At 38.9% G+C, this 22421-nt stretch overlaps 1 protein-coding gene across 1 annotated transcript in view; it reads left to right on the forward strand.

The window, feature by feature from the left end:
* The window catches only part of ROBO2 (roundabout guidance receptor 2), a 428736-nt gene that overhangs the window by 389084 nt on the left and 17231 nt on the right, over positions 1-22421 (forward strand). The window contains exons 22-24 of the mRNA XM_084226210.1: positions 2604-2760; positions 8586-8846; positions 12105-12319. Of these exons, the coding sequence (XP_084082336.1) occupies positions 2604-2760; positions 8586-8846; positions 12105-12319 (633 nt within the window). The remainder of the gene's footprint in view (positions 1-2603; positions 2761-8585; positions 8847-12104; positions 12320-22421) is intronic.

Here is a 22421-nt window from a genome sequence, read left to right on the forward strand (position 1 = left end):
AGAATTCCTATCCCACTGTGGAATGGAAAACAGCTAAAGCCTCAACTGCTTTATGAGGCTGGGAAATTTTGTAGCTCCAGTTTGCACAGATTATGTCTGTACTAGGATCAGCAGCCCAACTGGCAAATTCTTTCTCCAGTACCCGATTCACCTAGAGATTTAAACAATATAATTGAATTTCGGTGTGAGGAGACATTGAAGCATCAGACATTGCTGCCATGGGGAAACAAGGATTTGGTGCACCAGTTTTCAAACACAAATCAGGCTTTATGTGTTTGGTGTCTATCCCCCCAGCCTGACAGTGGAATAACTCTGTCCATGGGGACAGAAGAGAAATATTCTGCCCAACTGCACAGTGTAGGCTGCTTTCCCCTACCAGTAATGACCTTGGAGTTCTCTTCTTTCATTTCTTCATCTAAACAAGTCCCTTGTCTCTCTGCTTCACTCCTTCTAATATCTCCATTATCTCTTAATTTCTCTCTTTGAAACTCCCAAAATCCAAGTGACTCCCATATTAGCACTCCACACGTCAACCTACATTTTACCAGTCTCCTAAGATCATCAAGATGCTACACTTCCAAAATCTTCCTCTACACCTCAACTAATCCCTAAGCTGAAGTTATTCTTTGCATTTCCCTTCTCTGTGTATTCCTAGTTTAAATCTTCCTGCAACATTAAAACATATGCATGTGCCTTTCTCCTAAAGCAGACCCTCTGCCTTAGTTCTTGTTGGTTCCTACTCCTGCTGACTTTTAAAAAATTTCTCCGTGTCCCACAAATTAAAATTAACCTACTTCCTTTGCACTGTTCAGTGACCCTATTTCTAACTCCACTTTTTTTGCCTTACCTGTGCTTTGAAAGCTTCACTTTCCCTCCAGAAAGTTCATATATTTGTTCCTCTATCTCCACTGTCACTGGGGTTTCTTTTCACCAGTCAAAATGTTCTTTCCCTTTTCAAGAAAGCTGTCCTTTCTGCCAGGCTACAAACGGAAGGAAGAGCCTGTTTTCCATCCTAATAGAAGTAATATCAGCTCAATTCACACATAGTGAATCACAGGATCTTGGCTGGACTTAGTATAAATATGCCAAAACAAGGAAGGAAGAGCTTTGGTCTGGAATTGAGGAGTGGAAAGCAAAGTCTCACTTCCAATGTGCTGCCAGCCAGGTCGATTAGAAATATTGCTGGGCTCGTTGCCGGTCTCTAGCAGGCACAACAGGAGGTGAAAAGAGAAGTCTTGGCTCCTTCTGAGCCACAGAATCACCTTTTTCTTCCCTCTCTATTTGTTCCTGTTTTCATCCAGCTGATGCTTGGAGGTAACAGAAGAAAGCCTGTAAGCCACCGTCTCAAAGACAAAAAGTCCCATGATATGGGCTTGTCTCTATTGCTAGAATTGCACCTCCTTCTGTGTTTCTCTGTGCCCAAAGTTAAAGCCATGGCACAGAAGGCAGTGCCTGCCAGTGCACATTGTGCCACTGTCCCTGACCAGTCAGTTGTGGTTTTCTTGATTCATTGATTAATTTTTATGTGAGGGTTTTTTTGGCTGATCCTTATAAATCATCAAGAAACATCAGTGGGTAGGATGGATTAGACTGTGCTTTCTGCAACGGGCCAGGGATGAGTGAGAGCAGCTGGAAACCCCACTGAAAAGGCATCTGACAAACCATTCCTCCACCCAACAAAGAGTTTGAAAGCCACAACAAAGCTCCAAAAAATAGATGAGTCCCCAAGCAGTCAAGGGATTCGAAATGTTGAGCCATTCTTCCTCTTAATGAATTCCTGACAAGAAAAAGAAGTCAGGGAGAAATAAAAGAAGCAAACCAAGTGGGATGAGAGCTTTCTCTGTAAGATCACTCTCCTGCAAATGGAAGTGTCTCAGCTGGAGAAGTGGATCCAAGGACAATAAGAGAAGAGCAGAGGGTTTAACCAAAATGCATTGCTCACTGCATTTTTGCCTTATCCATTAGAGCTGTAGATCAGAAATAGAACCTCTTCTCCATAGCAGCACAAGACATTTGAATCCTGTGAAACAGTCAATCCTAAAACATTGCACATGACTTCCCTCTCTTTAAAAAAAAAAAAAACAGAAATTAGGGTCTTATCTTGAAAGTTCTTGACTCCAATGACAATTTTTTTGGATGGTGTCCTTAACCTCCGTGTTTTCCACAGAAAGTGATTATTCAAAACTGTGTTATAATCACAGTAGATTCTGACATTTAAAATAATTTGCTGTGTTTTATTATAATTTCATCTAAGAGTGAATTTAAGAAGTTATAAAGTGCACATGAATAAAACACGAAATATATTTGTTATACAGGAAAACCTGTCTTACCTTGTTTTTGCACTACTGTGGTAGAAATGTACAGAGGTTTAAAAAGAAGTTTTTTTCAGTAAATATTCGGAATATTCCCCATTCCATTCTTTTATTACTTATAACCTTGTGACAGCATTAGCACGTTGATGCTGATTCGGCTGAGATATAAATACATCTTCTTTTTTGGGGCATGTGCTCTGGAATCAGAATTTTGTCAAAGAAATGTAAACAGCTGGCTTTTTTTTCCACATTATACCTCTAACATTTTTTTTTTCTTTTTTGGATTTGCAGGTGGCAAAGGAGGGAAAAAGAAGAAAAACAAAAATACTGCCAAGCCCCAGAAAAATAATGGTTCAACCTGGGCCAGTGTTCCCCTCCCACCCCCTCCTGTGCAGCCACTTCCAGGCACAGAGCTGGAGCACTATGGGGTGGATCAGCAAGAAGCAGGGTAAATTTTTTTTCTTTTTCTTTTGAAGAAAAATCTGTGATTTGCAGAAATGAATCCTTTTCTATTTTTTTTTTAATTTTAATTTTGCTAAGTGACAATATTATTCTGTTTTGTTAAAAAAAAAGAAAAAAGAAAGAGAACAACTTATTCTGTAGACTTATTCAAGGCTGTGGAGGAGGAATGTTTGAATAGCTTCTCTGGATAGTGACTGAAGATGGAAACAAAAGTGACCTTGCTTCATCATCATGTAGGGCTTCAGTGCTTTCTCATGCTGAGAAGTGTCTCACTTCACAGGTAGCTTAATTGAATTCTGGGATTGCATGCAGCTGATGGGACTCAGAGTGAGTAAGGATGACATAATCTGGCTCTGTGTGTTTTTTCACTGCTTTGATGTTTAAAAATATTAGAGCCAACAGAACAAAAAAACCCCCACCAAATTGGATTAATTTTTGAAGATCAACCAATGGATAATAATCTTCTCATCGGCTTTTAGAAGAAATTTCACAGTTGAGGAAGGCATGCTAATTACAGGCTTTTTTTGTTATTATTCAAACAACTTTCAAGTTTCTGGAACCTTCCACGTAATTTTGCATAGCTCAAACTTGTTCTCAAGGACACAAAATCACACAAGAAGTGCTAAGTGAGAGGAAACAGACATTTCCTGCACAGACAACAATTACGAATTGCTTTTTATAAAATGTAATTATGTGATATATCAGGTTATCAAACTCTGGAGGTAAATCAAAGTATATAAAACATAGTTTACTGTGGGTAGCTCTGTTGGAGTCTTTGAAAATAATTGTTCTGTCAGGGACAAATTTCTGTCTGTTTCAATACATGGATTAGTCACTATTTCCTAAAGATGAAACGTTTTTAAGAATACATTGTAATAGCTTTACTGAATAAAAATATTTCAACTGTTATCTCAATTGTAAGGGGGAATTGATCATTACTACCTTCATAATTAAAGTTAGAAAAATTCCATATTGTTTCAGTTTATATCAACTCCTTTGACTCTTATAATGAGCAATAAATGACTGTTAGTCAGTGAAGTTCTTCTTAAAATTAAGGCCCATTCAGGCTGCATAGTTAAAATTTCAAAGTAATGGAAAATTAATAACCTTACTGATTTGTAAGTGTTGTTTAAATCTCAAAACAAAAAGTTCATTTAATCGTCTTCTGTATTCTAAGAGGCTAAAATAAATTTTAAATTGTTTCACCATATAATAATTTTGTCTTTATCAGTTTACATTCTTAAAACACATGTGCAACCATTTCACTAAAACAATTATGCAATAGAAGGCAAACCACTTGGATTTTCTTCAGAACAATGAAATAGCATTAAAGGCAAATGGAAATACCTTATAGAGAAATCCCTTGTGACACAGGGCTTGACTCCTCAGTTGCATAAAGCATCTGTAATTTAGCTGGAAGGAATGATGTTGGTCACCAAGACAACATTGGCTATTTAAGGAGAAAGTAATCACCAGTCTCCAGGTACACAACCATTCAGACTTAGTTTTTCCCTCTGATTATGCTTTGAATTGCTCTTCTCTGGTTTTTGTAGTATCTCATTAGCAGTGGTGGTAGCAAGACCTTGTAACATGCATTTTACCAAACACAGAAAAAATTTGAAGGTTGGACTTAGAGTCTCAGTCTGGTGCTACAGTAATTTTCAGCCACCTTTGATGAAGATTGAATCTGCAATGCCCATACTTTCTGAGGATGCTTCCAATACTAATAGTCCTTCTATAATTAGAGGTTGGTCTTGTTTCTGTGCTTTTCAACAGGCTAGAAGGGAAAAAAATCACAGACTGCATTCCTTGTGTTGCCTTGGACATACTGGGTCAAAAAAAAAGCACATTTTTAAAACTCTTTTGTTCTTCTTGGTTTGTTTTGATTTATTGTATCTGTGACAAGTTCAAAGTGTTTTAATTTTAAAGCAATGAAACAAGGAGGGTGGCATCTAAACAGAAATTTGTTTTTCTGTGTGTCTTCCTATAACAATTAAATTCAAATGTGACTTCCATTGGAATTATTATCACAAAAAAACTCAAAAATATTGACACCTAGTTTTGCTTACTAGAGATTAGTGCTAGTGGCCCATAAGCGCTAATGGACTTCTAAGTTGCAAAAGATAATCCACAATAACAAGTGATATAAAAAAAAATCCAAACAAACCCCTAACTTCACATATCACAGAAAAAATACACTCAGTTTTCTGTACCATTTATTTCCTAGAGGCACTAGGGTTGACATTTGCCTCAATTTTTCCATAAACTGCAGAAGGAAAAGTGAATATCTTATTCCAGCTAGCCCTGTTATATAATGTGGTAGCTCTGAGGATCTCTTAGATTCCTGTTTAACCTCAGCAAAGAGCCTGTTTGTGCCAATTTAGTTTCTCTTTTCCTATAGTAGCTCCCAAACTGACATATTCCCTTTCCAACCCTTTTCAAAGATGATTTTGCTTGAATTTATGTGAACTCGACAGTAAAGAAATGCTCATTTCTTGCTCATTATCTTTTACTTTGATTTTCACCAATGGTATGCCTGATCTTGAGCCAATGCAGTGAAGGCAGTCAGCATATTGTTATTTGGCTATTTCTATTTCTTTCTATTGATTACCCCTCAAAATGGAATATTAGCTGATGAATGTCAATATATTTGATACTTATTGTCTGTCTTTAGGAAAAGTTAAGGAAGTAGTACTTTTTACTTCAAAAAGTTCTTTCTGGTGAGTTCCAGGGAGGGAAGCTTCATTGTTTGCAACAATATGTGTAATGAAACACAGTTTTTACAGAATGTGCCCTGTGTCTATCACCTTTATTTTATATTTTAAAGGAACAAATCTAGTAATGTAATGGATTGGGGATTTTAATAGTAAAAGATTGCTATACAATAGAAGTTCTGACAAAAAAAAACTTAGTAGAAAAATAGAAGCTCATGTTTGTTAATCAGAACCTATTAGGGTCTTAAATATAATGAAGTTAAGGCAGATTAGATTTCAATAAGTGTACTTGAAAAAAGTGGCCTTTTCACCACACTGGATTTACTCAAAAAACAAAAAAGAGCATGGATATGGCCAGTAATCACTATGGTGATAACAGATGTTTCTATATTACATGACATGTAGTTACCATGTAGTCTGTTAGGTTTACTTTTTCCTTTTTTTCCTTCTTTGTTGGTTTTGGGGGGGGGGGGGGGTTACTTTATTTTGTTTTCTCTAAAATGAAGGTTAGGGCTTGTGGCTTTTCAGACACCTTACATTAAGAAGACAAAGGTTCTTGTACCTGAAATCTTGACTCTCAATGTCCTGAACTTCAGGCTTGGGCTGCTTTCCATTTCAAACAAAATTTGGGTAAAGGTACAGTACTTTTGCAGAATCTTTTCACTGAGAAATCTCTTTACTGAGAAACCTTTTTGCCACCAAGCTGAACATTTGGGGATTTGAGACGAGTAGGGTCAGAAGGCGAGGACATCCAAAGCTCATTTATTCATCATTGCAAAGTCACCAGGGAGGGCCTTTTTCCCCTGTCCCTTTTAAAGAAGGCATTATAGCAAAGTGTGAGGTTGAGAGAGCAAAAGGAAGCAAGAGAACTGTTTCACTGCACAGTTCTCACAATATGATTCAGGATGGTCCCTTCAGCCTTGGTTGCAAATGTCCTGAGTAAATATTGTTTGGAAAGACAAATTACAGCTGGTCATATCTTAATTGTTTGCTAAGGATGAATATGTATCATGTAACATATTCTTAAATCTCTGTGTTATGAAAATGGTAATGATCAATCACTCAACCTCTCCTAGAGGCCAGATGTTAAGAAACAGTCTTTATTTTCACTTCTGTGCTCATATGTGTTTGTATATCTATTTATGGTTATATCTACATATATAGAGATTTAAATTTATGCAAGTGTGAATTACCAGATATATCTTCCATGAACTTTTGGATTATTAAGTCAGGTTGTTTTAGCTGTCCTGAATCTGTTGTTTAAATGCAGACTAAAGATTTCTGAATAAGGAAAATGTAGTTTAGTTAATTTAAGAAATCTTTGGGTTTTGCTGAAAGTACATGTTCTGTTCACAATACAGGTTTTGCAACTTCTCCGTCTCAGTGTTCCCAGCTTTTTTATAACCTGGCTTCACACTTGAGAAAATTGACAGTAATTCATTTTTCTTTGGGAAATTGGTAAATCCTTCCTTCCAAATCAGAAGCTTTAAAGGAGTATTTTTAAAGCCCGTTTGAGAAATTAACTGTATCGTGCAATGCACTGGCTGCCTGCATTGCAGAAAAAAGGACCTTGTCAGCAGTCCTTGAAGGTGGAAAGAAGATAAAGTGACTTAGATGATGCTTGGAAAATGGCCTTTAGAGTGTGTGATGGTTTGACAGTGAAGGAGCTGCAAGAGCTTGTAGCTGTCTGGTTGTTTTTTGAGGGGGAAAAATACCAAGTGTGTATTCTGAGTTATTTTGGAATACACCAGAAGTTAAGTGTGCTGTTGCTCAAGGGACTGATGCCTGAAAGGGACTGATGCTTGAAAAAGTAGACGGTTGAGATTTGAGTGGTGTGATTGTCAGCAAAGCTGCATACAACTGAAGTTGTGTTCAGATTAGGGAATTACTCTGGGGAGGTAGTGCACAGGGAATGACCACAGTCACTAAGGCCTATCCACCTGGAATGATGCCAGAGTCTCTAAGGGACAGTATCCCAGGATGATACTGTCTGATACAACACTGACTTGAAAGATCCTCTGGTGAGTGCAGAGACTGAAAAGGATTGACTTGCTGGCAAAACTTGTGTAAGAAGTGGTAATAAAATATAAAGCTTTTGTTTCTAGCCCTGATCAGATATAGCACCACCCCTTACACCTTTGGTATAAGGCAACAAAAATCACAGACTCCTACCAGGACACCCTTTATGTCTGAAGAAAGAAGAATTTGTTATTCGAAAATACTCCTAGTGGTTAATCTTTCCATTTTATTTGGGCAGGTGTGTTGAAAGTGTTCAGAAATGTAGCACTGTCTAGGTAAGTCCCAGTACAGATTGGTTAGGAGGTGGGGGTGCTGGCAGAGCTGTCACCATGTGTGCTAATGTACCTTATCAGCTGGTTCTGTGACACAGCATATGCTTGGGGTCAGTGCTGCTGTGACATGGATGTATTGCACATCATAGGAGATACCCGTGTGCAGGGTGGGAAGACCAGAATTTATGAGGAAAGTGTAGCCTTTTATTTATGCTCCAAACCAGAAACCAATGGTAAGTTTATAGACAGATAAAGGGGAGGATGGAAGTAAATGGATAATGCTCTTGGGCTCATGGTGTGACTCTTGGGGATGGTGCTGTGCAGGGCCAAGAGTTGGACTTGGTGATCTTTGTGGGCTGCTTTCCACTCAGCTTTTTCTGGGATTCTGTGAAATAAGTGCATAAGTGCTACTACATAAAGCTTGCTCTACCTTTTAAGAATGCTGCTATTTTCATGTCCAGGTCAATATTCATTCTCCTACATTAACGATCCTGGAAGTGAGTTCGCTCATTTTTGTTGTTGATTGTGGTGTAACATTATCTAATCACCATTAATGAATGCGATAATGGGTCAGCAATTTTTCTGTTGCATATCTTGTTCAAGTTGCTTAGCTGTTGTGGGAAAAGTTAAACTGACTCAGTAAGAACAATCTAGGCAATTAAGACCCTGTTTTTATTAAATGTTAGGACTCACACTGTGTGCAAGGTTTCCAACTGTAGCAGGAATCCTGTATACCCTCTACACCCTTTACTGTGCAGCAGAGATGAATTTTGATACACACTAAGTCTATTTGGTTTTTATTGTAGATATGACAGTGATGGTTGGTGTCCACCTTTGCCAGTTCAGACCTACCTGCATCAGGGCATGGAAGATGAGCTTGAAGAAGATGATGATCGTGTCCCCACACCTCCTGTCCGGGGAGTAGCTTCATCTCCTGCCATCTCCTTTGGGCAGCAGTCGACTGCAACTCTCACGCCTTCCCCACGAGAGGAGATGCAGCCAATGCTTCAAGCTCACCTTGATGAGTTAACAAGGGCTTACCAGTTTGATATAGCAAAGCAGACATGGTAAATGTTTGAAGGGGTCACCTGTGATCAGGGAAATTAAATAACAATATTAATATTAATAATAACAACAATACTACATTCATTTTTGACATAATTAACGACCATGTTCAACTGCATTTCAGTTGTGTTTCCAAAGAAGTAAAATGGAAGAAGAGACAACAAAATTGAACCCACAGTTGGAAAGCCTTACACATCCATATGTGCTTTTTAAATCATAATGCTTGGTAATATGCTAAATTTTTTCTGAAAATATGTAAAAACAGTATTCCTCCAAAACCAAGCATGTGCTTGGTTAAGTAGGTAATACCCACCTCCTGACAGCTTTTACACAGTTGTGAGTGCTCTCTTTTCAGGCTAGCAGAAGACAGGAATTTTTTAGGATTTTCAAAAATAGTAAGATTCTAATTCCTGATTAAAAGTAATGATAGTTTCTTGGAATAGCAATGTGGCAGCTTTTACACTGTGTCACATGAGAATGAATTATTTGCATCTCTGTACTTTGAACTACCATGAGAATTTCTGATTCATAGGAAAACACAGAAACAGCAGAAAGCAAGTTGTTAGTATTTATAGGATGGATCTAGTGTTTCAGAGTGCTTTATGCCTCTTTAAAGGAAGAGCAGGCAAATACCACAGTAACATTTCCCCTGCAGAACAAACAGAAGCAATCTCTTCAGGGACTGAGAAAGAACTTGTCAGCTGCACCAGGCTGGGGACATGGTGAAGGTCAGTTGGTTCCTGGATGTTCCCTGAGCAGCAGTTGTCCTTTTACAACTCTTCTACCCAGACAAAGCCCGCGACTCTCGGCGGAGCGGAGCAGAGCTAGTTACTGAATGGCACGCTGCCAGCAGAGGAGCAGCCTTTCTTCCCTGCTAAATAAAGCCACGAAGTTATTCAGCTTGAGCTCCCATAAATACATCAGGCAGGTAGGCAGGCGGTGCCAAACCAAAGCCAGCTGTTTTCCCTGGGCACCGTGGAAGCCTCGGGGCTTGTCTGCAATCTGCACTCGATCAACAGGGTACCCCGGTCCCGCTGCAGCGCCGCGCTGCCAAGCACCGACCCCAGCCTGCCTGTGGGACTGACCCAAATCCCAGGCAGCAGCTAGACCTGGCCTCTTGAAGGCACTGGCTTCTGAGCCAGCACACAGATGCACACCCTGCCAGCACAGGCAGTGGATGCTGCATTGTGCAGCTGTTACCCTTCCTGTGCCCTCCAAACCTCCGAACCAGCGCAGGCACGGATAATGGAGCAGGACCAAAGCCTCGTGCAGCTGGCAGGAAAGGTCTTGCTCCCTTTTTGGGGAAATGAAAATTTATTGGAAAGTTTCATAATGTGCTTTTAGGATTATACAGATTTTAATGTCGCTCTTGTGTAAAGTCAGTAATTGAGCCTGAAACTCCAAAGAAAAGACAAAACAAGGACATAACCTTTTTTACACCTTTTGGGTATTGGGCTAAATGTTTTATATACAAGTGATTTTTATTTCATGGAATTTTTAAATATATTTTTGTTCTTTGGCTGGATATGTATCATGCTAGTCAAAGTTAGTAGAAAGTCCTCCATTGTTTTGACTGGGAAGGAATATTTTTTCAGTCTTCTTTTCACAAAGTTAACCTGTCCATTGTAGAGACAGGGGAAAACTAAACAGCAAAATGAGACCTGTCAGGGTCTCAGGGTACTGTGGGAGTAGCAACTGAGAAATACAGACATCAGCCAACTAGGAATTTAAGAAAGAGCCCATTAGAGATTACTGGAAAAGTACATAATCATTATGGCCTTGATCCAGCAAATCACTTAAGTATATGCTTAACTGTGAGTACATGAGAAAATGACTTCAATTGTTCTATCACAAGCTTAACATTAAACATATACTTAAGCATTTTGCTTGATTAGGAGCTAATCACACTGTTTATTGAGGGTTAGTTAGATGGTAGTGCCCTTTAGTGCCCCAGTGTTTGAACACTGTGTAGAACACTAAAAACCTGGTGTCCAGGCAGAAAAGTGTTCAATAACTGTTAATCAGAAGGGGGTTGTATGTCAGAAAGGAAGCACTTGTTCTGGAAATTAGATTCAGAATAAGCAATAAGTTAAAACCTACATTGAGGTGGAGAAAGTTACCAGTGGTACATAACATTTACCATGACATTCTCATATCTGATAGATTTACATGATGCAAATTTTAAAAAAAGGCTCATTGAATAAAGAGAATTCATTCATGCAGGCAATAATTCAGCACAAGGTTTCCACTGAAAATGTATTATAGCTGGGAGCCAAACAGGTGACAATTGTAATTTCTTCAGTTTTACGGATGTCCAAGCAAGAGACCAGCAGAATCCTGGATCCCATCCAGAGTGCTGCCGATTCAAATCAGGTCATGGCACCTCGTGTAGAGCCACCCAAGGATTCCCATGTGCCTAAGTTAGCAATTTCAAGTGTGGTACATGCTCTTGTGCCAAGGCCAGTCATGCCTGGGTCCCCTGGCACAGCTTGCTGTGTACCTGTTGTGCTGTGGGGAATGCTGTTCCGAAAGCTGATGCTGTTCTTTTCTCTCAGAGACCAGGCACATCAAACTCTGAATCCCATGCTTGCCTATGGCCATTTAGCCATCCTGTGGGTGCTTTTTTGTCTTCTTTTTTCTTTTTTTGCTTTATGTAATTGCTGCATGGAGTAATTTCACACATGCATGCCCTAATACTGCTGCAATTAAATCAATTAAACTTCTTGGAATAAAGCAAAATGAAAGGCCTCACTGATGATGCATTCATTGGACTTGAAAATTTCTTCTGTCCTGCTGGCCATTTCCTCCTCTTTAGGGTGACTTTTGCTTCAGGCACTGCATCTGTTTAAGCGGAAGGAGTGAGATTTAACTTTGGTTCAATGTGTGATTTGCAAGGGGGAATATTGGGTGAGACACTTATATGCTAGGCTGTGATTCAGAATTGTGCTTTTCTATGGGTTCCCTACCTGATTCATGCAGCCTCTGTGTCTATTGCTCTTTATCTGTGAGAAGACACTCCTCACCTTCCCCATCCTAGAGGACTTTATCTCTATTCTTTTTATTTTAGACTGGAAAGTGTGCAAGCACTCTGGTATTAGAAGCTGCAGGGAACAACTGAACTGAATTTTCTTGAGTTTGGCCTAACCAAGCATGTTTTGTAAATATACTTCAGGGCTTGTTGAAAGGCTTGTGTTTTATTGACCATGGGCTGCAAAGTCTCATCCATTCTGATAACTTTTTCTGTTTGTTTGTTTGTTTAGGCACATCCAAAGCAATACACAACCTCCTCAGGCTCCAGTTCCTCCCCTAGGATACGTATCTGGAAACCTCATTTCAGATTTGGAAACAGATGTTCCAGATGACGATGATGATGAGGATGATATTGAAGAAGAAACTGTAGAAATCAGTAGGCCACTAAGAGGTCTAGAGCATACTCCAGGCTCCAGTATGGACAATCTAGACAGCTCTGTAACAGGTAACCAAACACAGTGACACCAACTTGTTACTACCAGTAAAATACATCACCATTTGGACACTTTCTAAGTGAAAATTTATTCCACTTGATTTCTGTAACATTTAAAATGTTAATACTAAACACTAAAGTTAAAGAAGGATTTGGAAATACTTTGCTGAAAAATGATAAGGAAATTCATGAATTTTAAAAAGCCTTAAAGACTTGAAAGAAAATTCAGTTATATCCTGGCTTTCATGAAAGGTTCATTCTAGCAGAGAAGCAAGGCAGTTACATAAAAAGGAGGGGGAAGACTTCAGCTTAGCAATATATATTTCATAAATCAGGAGCAGCATAAAAATGTTATCTTAAAACACTTTTAGATATTCTGCTTGGCAAAGGCTTTCTGAGATGAACATAAGGAAGTTAAGGACTTCAGAGTAAGTGTAGCTAGATCGGCACAACATTTATTTCTAGAGTAAATACAACATCTATGTAGGAAAATGTGTATTTTCAACATACTTTGTATTGCTGAATTTAGCAATTGTTCCCTTTTAGAGAATCTGTTTAATAATTCTGACCCTCCTTCACTCACTTCTTCCTGTCCTTTGCATGCCTTGGAAAGCTACATCATCCCCAAAGGGGAGCTAGAAAGGGCTGCTATAATAAATTATTGCATGGAATCTGAATGAATTGAAGCGCTGTTGGTGAAATTTAGGCAGTGAAAGACATTGGTTTTTAAAACCATGGATTTTATATGGACATCATGCTCTATGGGTAAGCATCAGTGTAGTTGTCTTTAGGTTGAACCAGGGCCTCTATATAATGTACTGTGTCCATAATGTGAAGGTGTGCTGGAGACCCAAATATCCCCAATGTCACAGTGTTAGTGGGTGCTGCTTCACTTTTTGATCTCAGCCAACAAACACTCCTTGCTGGTTTTGCCTTAAGGGAAACTTGTTCAGAACAACTTCCTGCTATAGCACCACTGAGTTCCTTCTTTGTCTGGACCTCTGAAATTCCAAGGCTTTTGCACTCATGCTTAAAGATTGCTGTTCTGAAAGCACAGCAGGAATACGACAGTGAGGGACCATCAATACTATAATTTTCTTCCTTTCCCTTCTTGAATGAAATAGTGTGTAGCTTAATCCCACCTTCCATGTTTTCCTTCACCCTAGAGCCAGACTGCTTGCCAATCTAATTTAGATTTACAAATGTATCTCTGCTGCTGCGATTTGAAATCCAGATGCAACTGAAGGCCACAGAGTTAAAGTTTAAATCCCCGAATTGAGAAGGTTCACTTTTTAGTGCATGCATATGTTAACTCACTTTGCTTGAATTTCTAGTGTAATCTCCTTCAGGCTATAATTCTGCATATTTTTGCATATCTCACTAATGGCTCAGAAGCATTTCTGTTAGCAATTCACTAAGAGTTTTAGACTGGTAGACCAGCAATAAATAAATTTAAAAAAAAACAGGTTGGTATACATTTTTATTTTGGTAGACATTAATATGGCAATGCTTATGTATCTGTAAATCAGAAAATGAATGTTTCCACATTTACATCTTCACCTAATAATTTGGGTCACCCTCCCTAGAGCAAATAAGGTATAGTTGTATCCCTGCTCCAATTTGAAACTTTAGTGCTTATTAAAATTTATACTTTTAAGAATAACCTTCAAAATCTTGTTTAATTTTTGGAGTGTTTAATGTCTAATTACTCAATTTTTAAAGACTACTTGATATTTTGGAAGAAATTGGGCAGAACTTCATAATGTAGACTGGGAGTATACTTAAGGTGATCTAAAAATGCTTCCGCTCATCACCACCACTATCTTCATGTGGCCTCATCCAGCTGAAATTTAAGGTTTTTCTTTTGCTGTTTCTTTTACTTGTTTAATTACTGGCTGGATCATTCTTTGCCTCTGGTTCACTGCATGACAAGGTGTGTGCTGGCACTGCAGGAAGGGAATTTGCAGCTGGAGGGGATGCAAAATTACAGACTGCCCCTATAGCACTTAGCCAACATCTAGACTGATTTGATTAAGGAATAAAGATAAGATAGCCTTACAGGAGTACACCCAAAATGTTAGCATAAAGAGTCTGTAAGATGACAAAATCTCCAAATAACAAAACTACTTCTGTTTTTCTCAGTTACTATATGGGTAAAACCTTTATTTTAGAAGAGTTTGTATTGGGCTTGGTTTTTTGTTTTTTTCTTTTCCTAAGGGTGGAAAGAAATTGCCTATTATACTTGAGCAAAATTTGTTTTTCAAAAGATAATTTTAATTTTTTTTATCTGTTTCTCTTAACTCTTCCAGGCTGTGTTTAATGGTGTTAAGGAGTGTATAGCAAATTGCTTCAGTTGTTCCCAAGCTGTTTCTCATTCTTCAGTTTGATTGCTTTTAAAATACTGTAGAACAACTAAATTGTTCTTTCATGTGCTGAGAATATATAAGCTACTTCTTTTCACAGAGCCTTTGGTGACTTCAGCCAGAATTTTTCTAGGAATTTATAGATCACATTTTCACTTCTCTAAAAGTATTTGAAAATGGAGGCAGATGAGAACAGCTGACCCAGATGAAGCAATATTTCTGCTCATTCTGAATGCCCTGGGAGTTCAGTGATTGTGAGAAATCTAAATTGACATCCCTTGGTCCTGACTTCCTCCAAACAGAGTTGCTGTGGCGGGAGCAGGGCGAGGTTCCTCACCCTGTAGTGTTAGCAAGCCTCAGCGATGCCTCAAAGATACCCACTCTTGGACTGAAATGGGGCTTTGTTCTTCATGGCTGAGCTGAGAACAAGGATTTCCTGCAGTGCCAAGTGTGGGATTCTCCGAGGGGAAGCACTGGCACTGCGCGAGCCAAAGCACAAACGACTGAATCCCTCTGACACCACAGCGCTGCTCCTTTAAACTGTTTAAAAGTCAAGTTGTCTTCCAGGCCCTTGAGTTTTAGTCACAGCTAACTGAAGATGCAGACAAGGATTTAATCTGCACTATTAAGCTTTTCTCTTTGCAGGTGGCAGAGACATAATGTTGACATGTATAATAAAGTGAAAAGAAAGGAGGAGTGCACAGGAACTGTATCTTAACATTCTCCAGATAGCACAAAGAGAATTCAAGGAGGGAGGTTTAAATTTGCACGTTTGTGGGATGTAATATGAAATTAAAGCCAAGGTTTTGCTTCATTCCCAGTATGGTTTGTTAGAATATTGAGTCACTGAATCTGCTTAAAAAAATAGAGAGAAAGAACCACAAAACACTGGTAAAATTTTTCCTCACTTGAATTTTAATTCATAATTATTTGGGGTTATTTTTTGCTTTCAGAGCAAAAATGAATTGCTGTGTAGAGTTATGGCATGAATGGCCACAAAGAGTCTGTTGCATTATTCTACTTTAATAGACTTAATTAATTGCATATGATGATTTTAGAAGAAATTAATTTGCTTCTCACTGAAATCACTAAGAGCAAGCCTAGGTTTCTTCAGGTCAAAGTATTATGGTTTGGGGGTTTTCTTTGCCCTCTCCTTATCTCCTCCTCCTCCTGCAGCACCAGTGAAGCTGGTGGTGAGAGCTGTGTATCTTCAGTCCTTGTGCATTTTGACTGAGGGAAGAGTTTGACTCATTAACTAGCGTGGAAATTAGAACAAGACCTCTTCTATCTAACTGATACAAACTGATATAAACAGAGAGTAATTTTTGTAAACAGTGCCTCAACAAATGGGTTACTTTTTTTTTTTCCAATAGAATTATATAGATCTAAATCATAAAAATCTCTTCAGATTGTGTAGCTCAGCAAGGAAGAATATCCCTTATTTGACATGTTTTGGTCTTGATTAAAAGACTCAGTGATCAGTGTCTGTATGGAAAAGGTTGATCATTCACTGTGTCTGAGCACAAATGGAATAATTCTTGAAAACTGCACAATATCATTTTCATGAGCCATATTTTACCATGGCTCAGCTCAATATTTGTATTGATTTGCTTAGGGATACCTATTGCAAAAGATTCTGTTTTATAAGCAGTTAGACAGATTGCATTTAATAGGAAGAATGTGCTTCATGGATTAAATATATGCTCAGAAAATAGGAAACTGCTACTTTTTGTATCTCATAAAAATGGTAATGCAACAATTAGCAGGGTCATATTATAAAGCACAGACTTTACTCTAGCTTAATGGATCTGGGGATATGCATTCATCAGCAACGATAGATTTAGCATAAAATGACATGTAAATGAATTGATGACTGATCATAAATTAATTTTAGTGCTGAAGAAGTAATAGAGACACAGCAAGTTGCCACTTTATCATAGTATTTTACTGCTCAGCAACATTTGAGCAACTACTTAATGTTCTGTGCGCATTCCTTTTCTAACAGCTTGAATAAATTTGAGATTTTTTTGTGCCTTTCAGCAATATGGAAACAAAAAAAAATCTAAAAGGATGGAATGCAAACAGAAATAAATTTGGCTAAGTGACATAAATTCATTTTTCATTAGATGTTTATGAAGGTCATTAATTATCATTGGACCTGTGAAGTGCTGAATATCTATGTATGGTTTTTTCCTCATTTTTTTTTGTGTTTTCTGCCCAAAAATAAAACATTTGAAACTTAGAGGTTTATTCCAGGTGTATACATTTATACATATGAGCATTTATGGTGGAGGAAAGTAAAAAACAAAGTATAGCTTTTGGAAGTGTGATCATATTTAGATTCTGCATTCAAACCCTTCTATTATTCTTCCTTATTTTGATGGTACAATGACTATTGTCCCTTCTATTCCATCACTTCCACCAAAATCAGTGGGCATTCTTGCTGTGTAATTATGACAGTGGTCAGACATATCCAAGAGAAGATAATATCTTTCTCCTGTATAAAGGCTGAAAGAATTCTGTAACTGATTTCCACTGAAGTAGCATCAGTCCCCAAGGATGTCACCCACACTTCAGAAACCTAAGCAGTCTATCCCTGTTCCATTAAAAAAACTGCAGAGGAGCAGGGGCTTAGCATTAATATGTGCTGGATAGTCTTGTAAAGGAAAACACATGAAGTAAGCACACAGAGGCTGGTAGCTGCAGAAAAGTTTCTAATGGAATTCTCAGAAGTGCCAGGTTTGTTGTGAGCAGCTTTTATTTCACAGGTGCATTAGACTTTTTTATTATTATTTTTAAGTAAAGCAACAGTAGACTTTAAAAAAAAAAAAACAAAACAAAAAAACCCCAGCATTTTTATTGCCAGCAAAATGCCACTAAAAGCAGTAGCATGCAGTCTACTGGAAGCTGGGAAGCTGGCACCTCTGTTCCCCTCACCTTTCCCTGAGAGCAAAGAAGCTTTCTGATTGCATTAGCGCCGAGAGATATTTTATGGAGCAAGAAAACAGAGTTCAACTTTTCACAGAGCTGATTTTGTTCTGCATAAAGCATTTACTGCTGCTGTCAGCAAGAGTAAAATTTACAGTTGCCAGAAAGCGTAAAAACTCAAATGTACTCTTGGAAAACGCATAGTGAGCTGCATGTAAAGGAGACACTAAAAGCCTGCTTCATCCCATTTCAAAATGCACAGTTGATCTGAAAGGAACGTCAGCATCTCTTATTCTGCCTTTATTCAGAGAAAAACAAATGTGCATCTGATTTGGAAAGCAAGAGGCCAGTGGATGCCTTTAAACTAGCAGTCACCACGTGTGCTGTGTTAACACAGCTGTGTGGTGGCCTGAGGTGCCCGGGCTGGGCTCCAGCACTCCTGTGCCTTCTGGGCAATGTCTACACCTCTGCAGGTCAGAGCAAAATGGGATTTACTGCTGCAGGTTGCTGGGGAAAGTAAATGTTTATGCAGGGAAACTGAATAGCTCAGGAATCAGTAGAAATAATGTAGAAGTTTTGCCTTGAGCTCCTTGGTCACACACAGCTGTGGATGCTGTACGTGTCTCGGGGTGTTTTGCTGGCTTCAGCAGTTAGAAAAAGTTTCTATATAAAAAGTTGCTTCCAGCAACGAGAAGTAACATAGAATGGTTTGGACTAGGAGGGACTTTTAGAGGTCATCTTGTTCTAATCCCCCTCCCATGGGCAGGGACACTTTCTACTAGACCAGGTTGCTCAGAGCCCCATGAACACTTCCAGGATTGGGACATCCACAGCTTCTTTGGGCAACCTGTTCCAGTATTTTATCAACCTCATGGGAAAGAATTTCTTCCTTATATATAATCTAAACCTTCTCTCAGTTTAAAAATATTGCTTCTAGTCCTGTCACTGCAGGCCTTGTCAGAAAGCCTCATTCTGCCTTTGTAATGGCCCCACTTTAGGTATTGAAATGCTGTAGAAATATCTCCCTGGAGCCCTCTCTTCTCCAGGCTGCAGAGAACAACCCCAGTGGTCCCAGCCTGGCCTCACAGAAGAGGGTTCCAGCACTCTAACCATTGTTGTGGCTCCTCTCTGGGTACACTTGAACAGGTCCGTGTCTGCCTCGTGCCAGGGACCCCAGAAATGGATGCAGAACTCCAGGTGGGGTCATGACATCTCAGTAAAACTCACGTCCCTGCAAGAACAGAGCTATGTCCTCTGCATGACAGTCCCTCCTAGAGCAGCTGCTGGAGGAGAGGGGAAGAGGGAGTGATCCATAGCCAGAGCACGCTACTCCCAGCCTTACTAATACTTGCTGTCCATGGGAATATGGAGGAGTTAGGGAACAGAGCTTTTTTATAGGGTTAGCATAGAAAAATGGCAGTCTGATTATAAAAATGTAGGTAATTTTAGAAAAACTGGCATGTCTGTGAGTGTATAGAACAATAGATGTATTCACACACTATTGCCTTTTGCAGATTTTCAGTATATTTCATACCTGAAACGAGTTTGGTTTTTTTTTGACTGATTAACAAAGCAAATGAAAAGCAGCTACTACCCATACCCTGAAAAGAGTCACACCCAAATTTCCATGTGCATTGTATGTTGTATAACAGCTGTGGTTAGCAAGTGGACCAAGCAATGTGAGCAAATAGAAATTAAAAGTTCTTTTAGAACACCCATAGTCTCACAGACCATGGCACTGAAAACAAAAAGCGCTCTGTATATGGTTTTATATGTCTGTACATAGACAATAGAATATATAACACAAAACCCTTGGGCCATGAAATTAATGACACACATGTTAAATTTTTAGCATCTAAGTATCATCCTTTGATATGTGTAGCTCTGGTTACATTTTTATGTTTCAGCTTGTGCTCACGTATTTTGTGGAATGTGTCTATAAGTGATTGTTTGAAAATGTCCTCAGTTATAGCATTTCATTTTCCTACATCTTCATTGTTTTATCTGTAGTATCTCTTTTCATACATCATCAATAACTGTTGCTAAGTGTCTTTGCTCTCCATTCTCTATGATGTCCTATTGCACTTTGATTGTTAGTTCAGAAAATGTCTTCTCAGAGGAAATTCAGTTTTAGCCTTCCCTTGCTGTTATCTGGCCTTCCTCACATCTGTCTGCATCAGGTCGAGTCTGCTTGGAAAATAACAATTTTATGTGTGCTTTTGGCAAGCAGAATCAAACTCTGTCACTCTCTGTTGCACTTAACACACTTCCTGCCTGTCAGACCTCCACAGACCTCTTTGGTTTCTTTTCTTGTATCTGAGGAGTGCACGGGTTTTTGTCATTATAGCCTGCCACTTCTCTGACATTAAAAGGTTTGGTCACTGCAGCATCACAAAATAATCCACTGTTCTTGGGCTTTGTGGTGCAGCATGCTGCTGAATTCCAGGATTCATTAACTGAACTCATGACCTATTTTTGCGGGACATTTTTAATATTTGACACCACCATTAGTTAATTAGCCGATCAATTAACTAATAAGCAGGTCGTTATTGATTTACTACTTAACAATTTTAAACACAGCAAAGCTTTCTTGGGCATGGATTTAAAAAAGGCTACTGTACTGCTGCACATTTGATGTGCATTTACAGAAACTCAGCTCTGCTAACTGAGTAAAGTCAGGGCCATGATGCATCCCTCCACACACGTCTTCGTGTCTTTGAAAACCAGTTCTCTGCAGATTCTCACAGGTTCACTGGGCTTTTTTTTTTTTTCCTCCCCCAACATGTAGCTGTAGCTAAAAAACACATTTCAGGTATTTTGAGATGGGTGTGGTGCCTGTAGTATCTCAGGGCAGCAGCACCATGCAATGCCATGCAGCAGCTCAGGTCCCAAAAGCATTCTGGTGGCTCTGCACCTCACCTGGGTTTGGTGGCTCATTTCACAGCGCTGCCCTGTTCCTGGAGCAGAGTTCTTGCTGCTGGCTCTTCCCTTTGCCTCCTGCTCCACTGCACGGTGCAGAATGACCCTGGGACATTTCAGAAGTACAGAATGCCACCATCTCCATCTGAAACCCTGAAAGAAACAGAATTACAGTACTTTGAAAAAAAAAAAATTGAGCCAAGCACTAGCTTTTGAAATTGATGGGTAACTGATTGATGCTTGATTGGTGCTTCAGAAAAAATAAAAAAAAATATAAGCGAAGAGCAAACAAGATTTATCTTTCCTTCTCTATTTTGCTCTTTATATTTTATTTATGCCAAGATTTCTACATTTCTTTCATGCGGTTTTTCTGGTATCTGGTTTCCTGACTGCAATTGTATGATGTTGTTATCAGCTTCCTCTCTAACAGTGGTGGTGATCCATAGTTAGAAGGTACCATGGGGCCAACACTGGTCTAGCAACTGACTCAATGTTAAATCTGAGCATATATTTGCTCTGCTCTTGAATCTTAATTATTTCTAACCTTTTAAAAAAGCTACTTTAATCCAGTAGAGTGAACTACTTTAGATCAGCTATTTTCAGGCCATTACAACTGCTCATTTTTTTTAAGGTTTTGATTGATAAAATTACATGGGGCCAGTCTTGTTTAGAATAGCCCTTGAAGCCCAGGTCTGACTTAGCCATATCTACTGAGACTTACATATATGCATATATCCAAAACTAAGACTTGATTTGGCAAATATCAAACTAGATCCTGATTTGTAATGAGTCAAGTAAAACAGAATTTACAAAACCAGCCACATTCAATTCAATCACAGGAAAAAAAAACATTAATTTAAAAAAGGATTTACTGTGGGGCCTTTGCATTTGCAGAGAAAATTTATTATTTTGTTTCCAGGAGCAAAGCTACATGGAGCAAGCTATGAATGAGATCCCACCTAGCTCTGATAGTGCTTTGTTGTACCAAACTCTGGCAGATAAAGTTTGGGGTTTGTGTTGTGAAAGGATACAATAAGTGTGTCTTTAAGCTTCAGATTAATTTTAATTCAGATTAATTTTTAAGTTAAATTTCTCTTCTCTACTAAGCTCTGTCAAATTAATTTTGGGTATCCTGTTGAGAAAGAACATATTAAGTGGGTCTTTAAGCTTTAGATGAACAAAGACTATCAAATGTGCACCACTCACTGGCGCCCTACATTTGTTTTTAGGTTCAATGGTAAATGGATGGGGTTCTGCGTCTGATGAGGACCGTAACTTTTCTAGCCATAGATCTAGTGTAGGTAGCTCCTCAGATGACTCCATCTTTACCAGCGGCACTTTTGCACAAGCACTGGTTGCAGCAGCAGATAAAGCTGGGTTTAGGCTGGATGGAACCAGCCTGACAAGAACAGGTTTGTAGACTCCAAGTTGATGCTTTCTGCATGGAGGGTGTCTCTGCCTATCCTTCTCTCAGTGAAACTATGTCTCTCACTCGCCTAACATGCATGGGGTAAGGTGGATGGAGATACTTCTTTGGGTAGATTTTAAATGAAACCTTGCATTGTGTTTCGTTTTTAGTGGTTTGAAGTAGTGAGTAGAACAAGCTTTTAATCTGCACCTTTGGTCTGCTGCAGTTCCCCTCAGTGCTGACTCTGCTCTAGATTTACTGACATATGCTCATTTAATATTTCGGTACAGAAATTACTAATTCTGCCTTGCAGCCTTTGATGATTTCGTTTTCTGAAAAATCTCCCCACAATCACTCCCATTTAAACTATTACCTCCATCCCTGCTCTTCTGTTGCATTTCATCCTGCAAAAGTGTGTTTTTCTGTGAAGTTTTCCTGAGCATGGGGTGAATTGGTGTGCTTTGATTAACAATACAAACTGTTTAAAGTTTAATTA

This window comes from Fringilla coelebs (assembly GCF_963513975.1).
Source record: "Fringilla coelebs genome assembly, chromosome: 2".
Lineage (NCBI taxonomy): Eukaryota > Metazoa > Chordata > Aves > Passeriformes > Fringillidae > Fringilla > Fringilla coelebs.